At 43.8% G+C, this 15,927-nt stretch overlaps 1 protein-coding gene across 2 annotated transcripts in view; it reads right to left on the reverse strand.

Annotated features, from left to right (window-relative positions):
* Nucleotides 1-14,549, reverse strand: part of BMPER (BMP binding endothelial regulator) — a 147,745-nt gene extending 133,196 nt beyond the window's left edge. The window contains exons 1-2 of one of the 2 annotated variants that reach the window (XM_017823599.1): nt 14,417-14,549; nt 13,490-13,575 (exon numbers count right to left, since the gene is read on the reverse strand). In XM_017823599.1, coding sequence (XP_017679088.1) covers nt 13,490-13,575; nt 14,417-14,531 — 201 coding nt within the window. In that variant the 5' untranslated portion in view covers nt 14,532-14,549. Of the gene's footprint in view, nt 1-13,489; nt 13,792-14,416 lie in introns of those variants that run through there. The other variant, XM_017823603.1, reaches the window with a different exon arrangement.
* Nucleotides 14,550-15,927: the final 1,378 nt, after the last annotated feature.

Raw genomic sequence — 15,927 nt, forward strand, 5'->3', positions numbered from 1 at the left:
TGTTTTGCACATGTACAAACAAACAGATTCTGGTATGTCCAAATCTTGCAATCTCAACCATAATAATACACTGAATAGAAGCCATACAAGCATTTTTTTCTTCAGCCTGTGTTCCCTTCACTCCTTCCTTTCCCCTGCCCCACTTGCACTGCGGGAAGCAAAAAAAATACCTGTTTCTGACAAGTAAATGGAGCTGACATTAGAATGAAGCTCTAAGGTGAATGGGGTATGCACAAGCCATTTGTCATCTTGACAAAGTGAGTTTTGGTCACCAGTGGGACACTTGAAAGACATCTGAACAGTTGGCCTTGACCACCAGCATTTCTTACAGCTTATAAAGGGACCCATGGGACCTAGAACACAACCTGCTTTTGGAAGTGACTCCTGCAGTGGTACCTCTTGATAGATGTAAAGGCAGTGTGATATATCAGGTGCCATTAAGATCTTTGCTGCAGGTTCTATTTACATAAGTATGGAGTGCAGATAGCATCTTGTTAACTCAATTAATGAGACTCAAATGTCAGGAAAGGGATTATGTCTGGCTCAAAGTCCACAGAGCTCTCAAGGCAGCCAGAGATGATTTCATTGTGTGAGACAGCACTGTTCTCTTTGAGCAAGAACTCAGGCAGCAATGCTACTACTTGGACAGCCAGGGGAGGCAGAAAAATGGTCTGAAATCTAAAGGGTTCACGCCTCTAGCACAAGAAGGGCTCTTTATGACAAGAGACTCAAGTGCCATGTAAAACCGAGAACTTGGGGCTGAATTGAAGAAAACTAAAAAGTATCCACTTGAGGTCTCAGAAACTTAATTTTTCATTAACTGTACCTTCTTCTGCAATTAGAGAAAGTCCTCTTTGCCAAGTCACAGCCCAATCTGAGTTGGAAGAGGAACAACATTTCATCCAGCCTGTCCACACTGCTGCATTTTACATGGGCAATCGAAACGCATTTCTCCACCCCAGAGAAGAGTGGGAAATTTCCTGACCAAGATGAGATCACTAATCTCTGCATCAGTGACTCTCAATACACTGGACAATAAACTGCTTTTCTCCCACAGACTCCAACTACTAAGCTCTATGATATAAAAGCAGATGCTCCTGTCACCCAGGTCAGAGCAGTGAATCCTGAATGGCACAGCATGAGGTGCTTGGCCCCAAAACAGAGAGGGGCGTTTAGGGTAAGGCCTTATCCTCAGCAACTGCTGTCAGCTCTCTGCTTGGTGTGTTGGCTGTAAGAAATTCCTATTCAAAGTTGTATTCCTAATGGAGGAGACAAGATAGTTAGCATGGGCTGCTTGGGCCAGAAGCTGAGCTTCAGCACCACTCATTGGGTTAACTTAAATCCTTTGATGGCAACAGTTCCTTATGGCCACAGTCACAAGTTGTCTACAAACACGCAGTAGTCATATTAAGGCTCCAGAAGGTACTTAAAATCCTTCTACAGTGCGAGTTCCAGAGTCATGCACAGTTTTCCTGAAGTGACATCACATCCATATCCTCTCCCAACAGTAGTTTTTGTGCTGCTTTGTACGTAAGAGCCAATGCCCATCGAACTGGCTGGAGCTGCCTACTCATCTCTCCAGATGGCTGCCTTCCAGTGAAACTCTCTTTTGTTGTAGGTGATTTGTTTTCTTTTTCCCCTCTTTGGCTCCCACCTTTGTGTACTTCCATATGCGAACTGTTTTAATAACTCCAGAAAACCTGATATCAAAGATACTCATTTTATACTAAAATGATTATATAAAGTTTTAGGCAGAAAATATGTACCCTTCAGGTAACAAGAAGTACATTAAACAATTCGAATTTCTTACTATCATGGCCTCAAGTTCTAGATATTTTGTAAATTTCCACTTCAGACTGATTTTTGGGTCAAATGATTTTTGCTTGAGGACTGAAAAACTCTCCAAGTTAAACTCAACATATACAGACATTTTTCCAGAAGCCATACTAATTGCATTCTTTTTCAGTTTCCACCACATTTTCATGGTAAACAACCTCTAGTTCACTACCAGTGCACTCTGCTGCATCTTAAATGTCCACATCAACAATTTTCTTCACAAATTCTTCATGTCTATAGATCATAGGCAGACTATGCCTCAACCATGCATCTGTCAAAAAAGTTTCTTACACTACCACACTGTCAACATTTTAAGGTATAATAATTTTAATTTTCCAGCATTTTTTATCCACTGAATTTACAAACAACCCATCCACCAATCCTTGGTTTACAGGCTAAAGGGCTTGCATGCTTTGCATTCTGCCCACCAAAACAATTTTATTCATTTATTTGAACCAAAAGGACTTTCTGGATTGAATCACCAGTCCACCTAACCCAGTTAACTCCCCCAGTTCTTCCCAGAACAGAGTGTTTGGTAGAGGGGTAAAGTGATAAATATGAAAATTATCAGCTGTGCACTGTCATGCACAGAAAAAAAAATATTCTCTGTCACAAGCAAATGATCAACAACCTCCCTGTAGTAGGAGAGCCTTCTGCTCTTATCAGTATTTTAGGTCCCACAGGCAGCCCTTTAGCTAATAACCTTGTCTCAAACCCAGCCACCCTGCCCAGCTCCTTCCTGCCCCAATGATTTTTAAGTGGCACAACATCAAGATGTTTCACTAACTGCCACAATCAGATCATAACTACTACACCCATTTATGTGCTCTTCTCTGTCTCTCCCAAGCCACACCTCAAGTGTACATCACCATTCAGACAGAAAAAAGGACGAGGAGACAACCTCAAGACAACAAAGGTCTGTTCTTCTTCAGCCACCAATAAATTCTAAGACAAACCAGAAAAACAGATGCGAATGTATGATGCTAGCTGGCCACCAGAACATATTTTGATAGTCCCAAACCTTGAGGAAGCTCTATTTCCTATTGAAGCCACTTAATATAATAGAATATAAATGTGTCAGGAACAGTTAAAAAAAAAGAAACAACCAAAAAACAAGAAAACTCAATCCAAAACACACAGGTTTTAGCCTATGAGCTGTCAGAAATCTGATTTTCCCAGCCAGGGCTCTCCAACATATCAGCTTGCATCCCCCTGGGTAAGGAGGAGTGCAGGGTGCTGCTTCCATGCCTCAAGCAAGATCTTTAGCTATGAAAGAGAAGATGAGCCACACCATGGCCATCTAGAGAAAGGGGCAGCAGACCCTCTAACACTGAAGCTTTGTGCACAGGTTTACTTAAAACAGGGACTCAGAAAAACTGGGGCCTCAATTTGTCAGGGAAGACATCAGATCTCTGGCACCATTTTTTTAAACAGCATTTTATCCCCTTGCCATCCTTAGTGCCCACAAGAACAAATATATCTCGACTCTAATGCTCTTTCACAGTACTGCCTTTTGCCATAGCACTTCACAACACACATGTACAATGCTTCCCTCTCTGAAAAATCTAATATACAATACAGAGAAGGAAAACTACAGCCAGGAGTTTGATGTGTAGAATGGATAACAGAACAAGTAAAAAGGATGCAAATCATAGAAAATGCATGAAGACATGTAATTTTCTCAGTGAGGTGGTGGTACACAGTCCTGGGAAAATGAAAAAAAAAAAAAAAGCAGGAGAGATGAAATTTAGGTCTTGGCACACAAGGTCAGCTTCTGGGGATGATGAGGGATGAGATCCATACTGTACTTGGACCTGGAGCTCAGCACTTGATTCAGCTGGATGCAAAATGCTGCACAGAGCTCAATCAGACAGTCAGACTAGGAATTTTTTAGCTGCAGCTTAATGCATATGATGAAGAGGCCAAGAGGCCTCAGAGGAAGTAATTACAGCAGTTATTACATACAATATAAGCAAGTACCAGTATGATAGTCATTTTAATAGTAGTAATACAGGTAAAAGCTTTTATGTAGTATTGGTGGGGTTTTTTTCACAATGGCCTTTTATTTGACCATAAGCTCAATAAAAAAAGGTTGCATTTTCATTTGATTTTTTGGTTGTTGCTGAATATTTTTCTTCCCTCAATATTTTCTATTAAAACATGATGGGGAAATAAAACCAGATATTTGGTGGGGAAAAAATATCTATTTTTATATAGCAGCACAAAGCAGAACAGCAGAAGTACTGACACTGTGAGCCATTCACTTACAGGACCATAATTCTTAAAAGAACCATTAACAACTCAATGGAAGAAACTTGAAAGCTAATAAAAACTATATACAGGTAACTGTATGCTTTTAAAATGCCATTTTGATATTGGACCAGTTCTTTAATAATGTTTTTCTTATTGGCAATAAAAAAAGTGTCTTAACTTAGACTGATCCATTTTGCACTTATTGTAGACACATTCCAAAGACATTTGCAAGTTATATTACATTTTTCCATTTAGCTTATGGCATTTTTGTGCCCTTCATACTTTTCCACATATTATTTATACATTTAAAATATATTCTTTTGTATTTGAGTTATCTGATCCTTTAATTACACCAAAGAGAATCTCATTTTCATACTTGATGGATTGGATCTTCATTACAGTGACATATCACCAGCTCTTTTCCAGGAGGGTTTTGCCAAGACCCATAATCAGTTCAGCACTGTGTGCATATGTGTATATGCTCAGTGCAGCTGACTGTGTTAGAAATGTGCAAGTAGTGAACTCTTCACTATCCCACATGGTCTGAGAACAACACGAAATAGCTTCTTCTAGCCTGCAGATTTCCCAAAAGGCTTCACCATAAGCTGTTACACATGACTATGTTCCACATCTCCAAACTGAATGGCACGATAAAGCAGAGAACTGAAGGCCAACATACCTGTGCAGGGATGTGACACACACTGAGGCAGCTCTGGGGTATGAAACAAAGTGCAGAAGGTGGACTTCAGAATGTCCACAGACGGCATAGACACAACACACAGGTATACAATCCATGCTCCTTCCTCAGAGGAGAAAGTTAAATTAGAGGACTGGGCAATCACCAAACATATGAAATTCAACACGGAAAAGTGCCTGATTCTGCACTTGTAATGGGGCAACACTGGATGTACTTAGAGACTGGGGAATGTGATGCTGGAAAGCAGCACTGTGGAAAGGGACCTGGGAGTCCTGGTCGACGGCAAGTTAAATATGAGTCAGCGGTGCCCTGGCAGCCTGGAGGGCCAACAGTGTCCTGGGGGACATCAGGCAAAGCATCTCCAGCTGGTCGAGGGAGGGGATTGTCCCACTCTACTCTGCACTGGTGCAGCCTTACCTTGAATATTGTGTGCAGTTTTGGGTGCCAAAATATAAGAAAGATATTAAACTACTAGATAGTATCCAAAGGAGAGCAACAAAGATGGTGAAGGGCCTTGAGGGGAAGCCATATGAGGAACAGCTGAGGTCACTTGGTCTGTTCAGCCTGGAGAAGAGGAGACTGAGGGGAGACCTCATCACAGTCTACAACTTCCTTGTGAGGGGAAGAGGAGAGGCAGATACTGATCTCTTCTCTGTGGTGACCAGTAACAGAACCCAAGGGAAAGGTCTGCAGTTGTATCAGGGGAGGTTTAGGTTAGGTATTACAAAGAGGTTCTTCACCCAGAGGGTGGCTGTGCACTGGAACAGGCTTCCCAGGAAAGTGGTCACAGCACCAAGCCTGTCTGAGGTCAGAAGGCATTTGGACGATATTCTCAGGCACATGGTGTGACTCCTGGGGAGTGTCCTGTGCAGGACCAGAAGATGGGCTCAATGATCCTTGGGGGTGCCTTCCAACTCTGCATATTCTGTGATTCTGTGATGTTGCACATGGTACTACTTGACCAGAGTGGCCATACCTGTATATGGAACTAAACCGACTCAAACATTACCTCAACACTGCTGTTGAAAACTCCATCAAGCCAGAGTAACCATCCTTTAGTTTGTGTTTCATTCTCAGACAGGTAAAAGTCTTGTCTTACAAGCGTTTTGCATGAATGAAGAACAAGTACAGCTGAACCTACCTGAACCGTCCTTCAGAAGATTCTACCAAAGCTATCACAACAGGCAATTAACCAGCTCTGGGCTATTCATTTAAGTCACTTCTCTCTTTCAAGACTTTCTTCATATATGTGTGTATGTGTGTGCATATATATATATATATTTCTTTGGTCTCTATGACAAAGCACATATGGGACATCCTGTTGTACCAAACTTGGAGTTACGTCTGTTTTTTGTTTCCAGGGTTTGTTTTCTAGGGTGTGTGGTGTTGGTTTTTTTCATTGAAGACATGGCATATACATCTGTAATTGGAAAAAAAACCTAATAAAACTTTCATCATATTGGAGCATGTTTGTGTTTCAGGAACCCTTCATGCACCGATCAAAACAACATTCTCTTCTGGAGTAATATGGGGGTGAAAATTACCAGTACACTACTCTATCACAGCTTTTTTTCCCTCTCTGTTTATTACTTTTGTGGGTGAAGAGAAAGCTGATTGTATTATAAAGTAATAAAGACCAAGAATATTTAAATTGAAAGAAGATGCAGTCTTGGTAGACTCTGTAGTTGATGTATGTAAACTATTGAAATTAAATTAAATAAAATAGGTATGAAAGAATTGTTTGATGATTTTTTGTTTTTTGTTTTTTAATATGCACTACTCCACTAAAAGTCATCTGGGCCACATTATACCTTGATGCAACAACAATTGAATCCTCATGTACTAAAACACTACCATCTTCACTGAACATGTGTCAAACACTTGCTCTCAGGCTAGCTACGTGCTTTTAACTTGTGTACTGTGCCACAGAAATCAGCTATACTACAGGTAAAGAACCCCAACACATCTAGTATCTTTTTTTGCTTTAGTCTGCAATGAGGACATGGTTTTTAGGTTTGGGTGTGGTGTTTTTTTTTTGGTTGGGTGTGTGTGCAGAGAGAAACAAATGCTGAAGTTATTTCTTCTGGTTTTTTGTTTGTTTGCATTTGGTTTCACTAATCTATTAGTTTAAGCTAGGTAGAACACTAGGTTTTATAATGACAAATTTAACATATTTTTTTATGAGCAAAGGTCAAATGCTACATTAGGCATTTGGATTTAAAAGCGGAAATTTAAACTACACAATGATGTTTCATGCTGAATAAAACTTATGCCAATCAAAGCTCTGATTTCTAGTTTCCTGAGCCCCTGTCTCCAAACTTTTCTCAGATTTCCAACACTAGGTTACACTTTCTGGCTCACATTTATTTCCTTCTGTTCTGGATTTAAGTGATAAAAGGTTGAGACATATGATTACCACTCCTCAGGTGCAACTGGTAAGTTTGAGACACAGGCATGAGGGAAGGGGGGAGGAGGAAAGCTGGGGTAAATGGCTCTAGTTTAGATGTGGTTTGTCAAGATCCCTATTGGCTTTTATCAGCTGGTTCTTGACACAACTCACTTTGTTCTAAAATATTTTGGAAAAAAAAATTAATAATAAAAGACTTTCTCCCCACAAAGAACATACAAAAAATAAAATCCTTCATTCTCTTTAAATTTTTTTTAAAAGCTCTTGCAGCGTCAAGGCCACTGTTAGCTGGGGCATACTTATCTATTTCCTTGCAGTTCTCCCCTGTCCTTTTCAGCTGACATTTTTGGTACATTCATTTTGAAACTACACATACCACCAGCCAATGGATACGTTATTCTTGGATCTCTGCTTGCTTCTGGCAAGGTGTTTAGAGTCCATGGAGATGATGACAAATGAGCATGAAATGACATGGCTCTCCACACCACCACCGGCACCACCACCTGTCATCGTTGTCACTGCTGCATTCATCTCACCTTCAGAAAACTCAGCACTCAGAAGTTTAACTCAGCCTAAGTTAATTCTGTGGTCTTTTTACATTCCCATCCTATAATTATGCACAGGGTCTCATTTCACCTATTTCCGACTGTAGCATTTTTATGTCTTTTCCATGCATACGTTGGAGTATATATTTCTTGAAAGCAAATGCCATAATATCAGGTGTGAGCCTACTTCTATTTTGAATTTTAGATACCTTCCAGCCAAAAAGCTGTACCAACAAAAACTCTGCTGTATTTGATCATTTACCGTACTTGTACCAGAGTTGAACATTTTTAAATATTCCATGCCTGTTTTAAATGCTGACCCCCACATAAAAGAAATCTAATCAAAAGTTCCGCCAGTATTCTGTTAATAGCATTTTGCCCCTAACATTTCAAAATTTTCAACATACAAAAGTCCAAAACTTACCCAAATGTGGTAAGTTTTCATCTTTATGAAGTTTCCTTTCTACTAACAGAAATTTACTCATGCCTCCACTACCCTCAGCCCAAAAGTTCCCCATCTGAAATAGAAAGATCTGAAACTGTCATACATGACATGTTTGGGCTCCTCAAACTGCACAAGGTGTGTGAAATGCTCCTATGGATTGAAAAAACATCATTTTTCCACAGATGTGGGAGAATAATTTTAGAAGATAACTTTTGCATTAGGTAGTGTAATCTTAAAGCATTTAATAACCGGAATCAATTTCTAAAACTGAAGCAATATGACTCCATTATGAAAAATATATAATATATATATATAATGGCCAGTCTTCGCGAGCGAAGATTTGGGAAAGGTCATTAACCCTTCGAGCCTGCGCAGTGGATTTTTTAGGTGAGACACAGCGTGCGCTGAACTGAGCCCACCCTTTAATCCTGAGGTTCATCTGCCGGGGCCGAGCAAGCTTGGACAGTGGCAGTGAGGGTCTCAGGACGTAGGTTTGTTTAGAGTGACCTTCTCTTAGATGGATTGCCTTACAGGGCTGACGAGCTCCATCTGCCCGGGGGGCTGGGAATCGAACCCGGGTCGCAGCGGTGAGAGTCCTGCACCCTAACCACTAGACCACCAGGGGCCCTCCATTATGAATACCATAAAGATTATATATTTTTAACTATACTCATCATTGCCAATTCAGACAAGTCTTTTTTCAGTCAGCTTCATAAGCCCCAGTTTCACTACTTTGATTTTCAGAAGCCAGCAGAACATCAGATTTTTTTACAATTGAGCATAACATAATGCCACAATCATATATTTTCTAACTTTTTTTTTTGGTACTGTCAAGGGCCACACCATTATCTGAAGTAACGGTTTCCCTTTTTTGACAATATTTCTTCTTCACAGAGTTGGTTGACTTAGTCTTTGTTACTGCCCATTACATCCAGCATTTCCTTTCAGATGCTTTGATGTTTACCTTCATCTGATACAGAGCTTGTTGCAGCTGAGAGCATTTCCCATCCTTTCATCAGAAAAGTCTTTAGCTATAAACACAGTTGCAATGGGATGCTCAGCCATGGCATTTCACATGTAGGCTGTCCTGCACTTATTACAAGATCTAGCTTCCAGAAAAACAATTTTCCAGTGCAACTTCTGTATATCTGTTTTACTCTTTAGCTCTAAGTACTTTCTCCAGTGTCCATGTTTAACAGCATATAAGATGAATGTACCTTGAAAGCAGGTACTTTCAGCTGACTTCAGCCTTCTTTGCCCTACTCCAGTATCTCAAATCCTATGGAAAGAGAGGTGGTATTTTAGCTTTCCAGAGATAGCATATCTTCTCAGAGATGCGGAACCACAGGCATTCAAAGTGGAAGTGGGCAGAACACCAAAGCACACTGGCTCTAACAGCATTTTGCAGATAGCAACAGCAAGTCATAAATCATCCTTCCCAAAACCTCTCAATTACAAAGTCAGCTTTAATTTGTCTGTTGCCCATCCATGCCTCAGAACAAGCTCAGGAGAGCAGACACACCAAAACCTGGCATCTGTGCCATTGTCAGAGAGACACAAAAGAAAACTAGTATGGTTAGACTGTGACTATATCACCCATGTCCACTTGTAAAGTGGAAGTGCATGAAATGAAAAAGGGCTTTGTAGTCAAACCATTAGACTAGGAGTTAGGAGACCTGGGCTTTCATCACAGTCCTACAAGAAATTCCTTGTGAATAAACTACAACCTGTCTTTGGTGTTTTTCTCTGAAAAGAAAAAATTAAAATGACCATTCCTTGCAGGCAGCTGTAATTAATGACCAGTTCTTTGGAGATCAAATTCATCCATGTTTATGCCAGCACTAAAGTGTTATAATTGTAAAAGCTCACATGGAAACTGTTCTCTTAGAGATATAAAAATTTAAAATTTTTATGGGCATTATTAAGACCATTAAGTATAGACATATAAATTGCAAATTAGGAAACTCTAGATTTTACCCTTAGTGGCTTGTTGAGCTGGTAGTTTTTGCATACAGAGCACTATAGTATACATGTACACACAGACACCTGCACACCCTTAGTCTTACCTGTTTCCTTATATTAAGCACAAGCATTGGTGCTGTTTTGTGCACTCCATCACATTTCATTTTGACAAGTAGGGAAGTCCAAAGCAAGAGTTATCTTATGGTGTGTGCAGTGCCTTTTTTTTAAAAAAGCATTACCTATATTTTAGAAGTGAGTGACTTACTACATACTATATATGAAATATCTGGCAAATGATTCGCAGTCCGAATTCCCATATAACCACAATTTCTCTTTCCACATGTTACAGCAGATGCTCAAGAATGAACTAATCTTGTTTGGTAGCTAAACTTGGCTGTCTCTAGAAGATTCCCACCAGCGTCCCTCTTGTATTCAAGATTCAGGGGTTTGTGTTACCAATAAAACTCTAAAACATGAGATAGAAGCTTTTATCAAAGCAGTGTCCCCAGACACCAGTCTGGGCTCTATCTGTATTCTTGCTGTTTACGTTCCTACCATGAAGATCAGTCTGCCCTGTCCTCACTAACCTTTGAGAAAAGACAAGTTTTGGTTTTCATCTTCCTACCAAGACTTCTCAGTGGTGTATAAGGAATTGATTTTGCAATTGCTCTTTGCAGTCTTTGTTGCATTATTGCAACTTACTCATAACCTATGAGCTTCTAATTTTTACCACATTTTCCCCTGTTGCTTTAGCATTCCAAATAATTTAGCCTGTTAAAAGAAAGCTGGAGATCAATTTGCTTATGCTGCCTCCCTCTTTCCCTCTTGCTCAGATGCATCCCCATGCTCCACAGGACATGGTTTGCATAGTAAGTTCTGTCAAACACTTGATGAATTAATTCCCACATTTCAGTTCTGTCTTCTCTCATTCGTGAGATGGGGAAAGTCCTGGAAGGGAGTTCATGGAATCATAGAATGGTTTGGGTTGGAAAGGACCTTAAAGATCATACAGTTCCAAACCCCCACCATGGGCAGGGATGCCACCCACTAGGTCAGGTTGTTCAGGACCCCTTCCAACCTGGCCTTGGCCACTGTTAGGGATGCGACATCCAGAGTTATTTAGATATTCCACCAGGGATGGGACATACAGAGTTATTTAGATATTCCTCTTCATCCCAGAACTGTTCAGATTTCCATAACTTGTGCAGTTATTTATGGCACTTAGTAGTCATGGAAATGCATCACCACTAGGGAAGACCTGCCATAATCCAACTGGCTATTTCAGTTACTCACTTTACTGGTGTTTTTAACACAAGTGCCCTCTGTTGAATTTTCTGTTCTCTCCTAGACAGCAATTGCTTCCTTCCTGTAAGAGCTAATTAAGCTTTCTTTTCAGTTGCTCACTTCTTACGATATGAACATCCATCAGGTTTGCCCTTAAAGAGTATGATCAGTCTTCCAGAGAAAGTTCCCCACTGAATCGCTATTAAACAATCAATATTTCTAGTTGGATGTAAGGCAACCTGTTTCTCTCTTCCCCCAGTCACAAATCACCTTATTGTTTCTTTTGTTTCTGTTCTCCCTAGACCTCCTAAAATTGATCTTTTCCCTTGTGGCAGGCCTGAACAAAGATTTCAGCAAGGGGCTGTCCAATAAGCCAATGCTTTGCATGATGCACAGTGTTAAAGCCAGTATCTCCAGACTGGTTTCCTTCTCTCTACCAAGTCCCCCAGCTTCCAACTCAAGAAACAGAGCTCACATTTATCCTTTGGCTGAAATAAAACAGAGCGTAGCCAGGGCAGGTAACTGCAGTAACTCACTAGGCATCTGTACACTTAATAAAATGTAGTGTTCTCCTGGCATAGAAGGGAGCCAAATGCCCTCAGTTGCCATTTCACTGAAGTAAGCCCTGCAAACCACAGGGATTTAGAGTTCTTATGTCCAATGCTTTTTGCAGTTCTTCATGGTCATGCACTAAAAGAGTGCTCATTGATTTAATAAAGCCAAGGTCTAGAGAGATCTATAAATACAAGTATTTTACCCTCATGCATTATTGCCCTGATGCCCAAGACTGAACTTCTGCTCCTTCACAGATAAATTGCTTCCTCGCTGGTTAACACCAGCTTCCATTTGCAAAAGTGGTGGCAGACATATTTTGGAGAGTGACCCATGATAAAACACAGCTTTGTCTATTTTTTTTGTTTTCCCTTTGATTTCCTTACTTGCCACATCCCACACCCTTCTTTTTCCCATCCCCTCCTACTCAGAAGAATCAATAATGTACTTCACATATTCTTTATCAACATTACCTAAAAAGTTATCAATGAGTCTCACTTGAAAACAATGAACTCAGCACAGAGACATACATCAACTTCAGGGGGCTCAAGATGATCTTGGTCCTACAGTTGCCAAAATTGCCTTCTAAAAGGCAGTCTGAAACAATTCTTTACGTCTTTTATAGACTTATAACAACATTAATACCAATAATATAAGAAGGGGAGAGGGTGTGTTGATATTTCAATCCTAAAGTAGAAGACATTCTGTACATCAGCTACTCTGTAAATTCCAAAATGTAAAACATAGAGCTTTCTAGTTATACTTTTCTTTGCATTCAACAGCAAATTAAGGTTTATGGTTTTCTTTTAAATATATCATAGGAAGTTTTATTTAGAACAACTGTTTTACAATTACTCCTGGTGCTTGGCTTGTCCAATTGAACTGCTCCCAAAAATGTTTAACTCTGAAGCAGAATGACAAGGAAAAGGAATGTTTCTCCCCAAAACGTGTACTAGCTAGCAACATTATTAACCACTGCATTCCCAGCACAGCAGGCAACATCATCCTTGGAACAAAGCACTCTGATGAAAGCATCACTTGTGCTTTCGCTGTCGTCTTATTACAGCACATCCAGTCACATTGAAGCCTTTACCTTGCAGCCTCATGGAGCTCCTCACCTACTGGTATGTGACACTGAACACGTGGGAGCTTGAAGCAGCAGTGTCCAAACCTTACCTTTCATTCTCTTTGCTAAGCTACAAGCAAAGTCTTCTGGGTGCACCATTGACTGGTTGAAAACAGTTCTCCCCAAAAATTCACATAGTAAACACGGTTTCACAATGTCATATTAAAGTCATGTACAACTTTGTACCCGAGTTTTAAAGTCTAAGAAAGGACTGCCAGATCATGGATTAGGTTACTTTCCATTAGCTCAGCTCTGAGATAACCTTGTGTTACACAAAGGCAACAGAGGCACCCAAGATTTGATTATGTGAAACATTCTCCACTGTGTGCAGTTACATTTAGTACAGGTCTAAATGTTCTTACTAGCTAAAATCCAAACTTACCAGGCAAACACACATTATACAAGGGTTGTCTGTGATAAATGGTATCTGCAGAATTTCCCCTTCATTTTCACATTTTGCAACAGATCCTGAAATAGAAATAAAAATTTTAAAATACTAACATATTTCAATTTCCCCTGACGGTTTTGGAAACTGTCCTCGTTACACTCACATTTGAGCCCTGCTCCATTCCTAGCCTTTGATTTTAAATCCTGCCTTAATTTGCCCAATTTAAGCAAGCAAGGACTTTCAGTGTTTCGGTAGGATTCCAAGGAGAATGGGGAAATGACTGGCCTTTCAATGCTGCACAAACCTAGACTTTCTTTGTGCCCCAGTTATAGCAAAGAAGGACGCTTTTTCTCCTCTCAGATGACGTGTTGAGAATAACGAGTACTCCATGCAAAGCAGAATACGTCTATAACGATAGATCCAGAGCTCACTGAAACCAGCAGAAAGCTGTCCATTACACTCCAAGAACTTGGACCAGGAGCACAGCACAACCCTAAACCAAGCATCCTTTTAACACGCGACAGCCAACTGGCAAATGAGTCAAAATTAGCAAGCTGACTGTCAGACAGAATCAAATTAGAAAACCCTTTTTGGCCCTAGTGCTGATTAGCCGGTATTCTGTCATGTTGGAATCACTTCTCAGAGTCTAATGGCTCCTCGCTTGCACTAGAATTTGATTCAGCGTTTCCCTCCATGCCCCAGATATCAGGAAACGTAGCCCCTCGAGGGGAAGCAGGGAAAAAACGGGGAGAGAAAAGAAACATGAAAATGTAGAGGGCAGGGGGCACGGCTACTGTGCTCACCTGCCCCAACCCACGCGGTTACACCTCCGGCCGCCCTTCCCGCGCACTGCCAGGCAGCCCCCGCTCCCGACGGCGAGTGCCGGCGGCAGGTGGGCCCCGCGCCCCCGCGCCCCTGTACCTGTGAGCAGGGAGGAGGCCGGCGCCCCGGGGAGGCACAGGACGCCCAGGAGGAGGGCGGCGGCGAGCGGGGCGAAGCGCGGGGCCGCAGGCCAGCCCCCGCCGAGCCGCGGCATCGTCCCGGGGGTGCCGCTGCCCGCCCGCCGGCTGAGGGGCAGCGTCCGGGACGCGCCGTCGGGTGGCGGAGCCCGCCCACCCGCGGCACGCCCGCCCCAGCACCGACCCCCGGCGCCGGGCAGCGGATGGGGGGTGAGGAGCAGCACGGGAGACCGCGGCCCGCCGGCGAGTCCCACCCAACGGCGGCACCGGGGGAGGGGACTGTGGGTGCGGGGAAAGCAGCTGTCAGCGCCTGCCCCTCGGCCCCGCACCCCCTCTTTCCATCACCCCCCTCTCCTGCCCGCATCCCTTCTTATACCTTCCTCTCCCCATAGTCCCTCCTCCGGCACCCCCCGGCCCCCATGCCTCCCTCCCCCCCGGCGCACACACGCACAGACAGGCTGCCAGCCCCAGACCCCGTTTCCCTGCCGGGAGATGCCCGGCCACTCCCTCCCCGTCCCCGCCGAGCACCGCCTGGCCCGGCAGCGGCGTCGGGGGGCTGCGCCCGCGGCCGCTCGGCGGGAGGGGCGGGGGAACGGGAGAGGATCGAGGAGAAGAGAAGGAAAGAAGAAGAGGAGGAAAAGGTAAACGAGGAGTAGCAGGGGAGGAAACGTGGGTCCTCGGACAGGGCCAGGGCGGTGCAAACCCCGGTACCTGGGCAGAACGCGGCGGCGCCGGCTGCCTCCGGCGGGCTTGTCCTCAGCTCCGCAGCCCGACTCGTGTCAGTGCCCTCCGTGCCTGAGGGCGGGTTTCGCCGGCCGCCAGCGAGCGGGGAGAGGGAAAGAGGGAAGGAAGGACGGGAGGGAGCGAGGGGTCGGAGGCTGTCCGCCGAGAACTCCTCGGCGGGGCTCCGCTCCCCGGCTGCTCGCCCGGCCGGGGCCACCGAGCTCCCTTCGCCTCCACGCCGCCCCCGCTGCTGTCCCCTCTCTCGCGGCAGCCGCAGCACCAACTCCCGCAGCCGGAGCCGGACTCTCCCCGGGGCCGCTGCCCCCCGAGAAGGGCTTCCCTTGGCCCTCCCTGCCCGGCTCCGGGGCTGCCGCTCCCCCTCGGGGCGCCTGGGGCTCGGCGGGGTTGGGGCCCGGCGATGTTGGGGCTCAGCCCGCCCGAGGGCCTCGGGAGCAGCAGGGGCGCAGCTGCCGGGGCCGCGCTCTTCGTCCCTGAGCCTGGCCCGCCGTGCGGGGCCCTCGGTCCGTCGCTCCCCGATGGGCTGTAGCCTTGGCAGCTGCTCCTTAACACTTGCCATTTTGCAGGTCCACGCTTTGCTATCCCGGGTGTAAACAGGGGCAATGTTAGCGATTGACATCACCGACACCCAGCTTTTGCACTCACAAATAGACGTAAGGTCGGGACGGGATGACACTTGTGGGTTGTGGCAGGACGTTTTTCTGTGACAGATCTTCCCGAACCTGTTTTACA

This window comes from Lepidothrix coronata, unplaced genomic scaffold (assembly GCF_001604755.1).
Source record: "Lepidothrix coronata isolate B3197 unplaced genomic scaffold, Lepidothrix_coronata-1.0 Scaffold3, whole genome shotgun sequence".
NCBI lineage: Eukaryota > Metazoa > Chordata > Aves > Passeriformes > Pipridae > Lepidothrix > Lepidothrix coronata.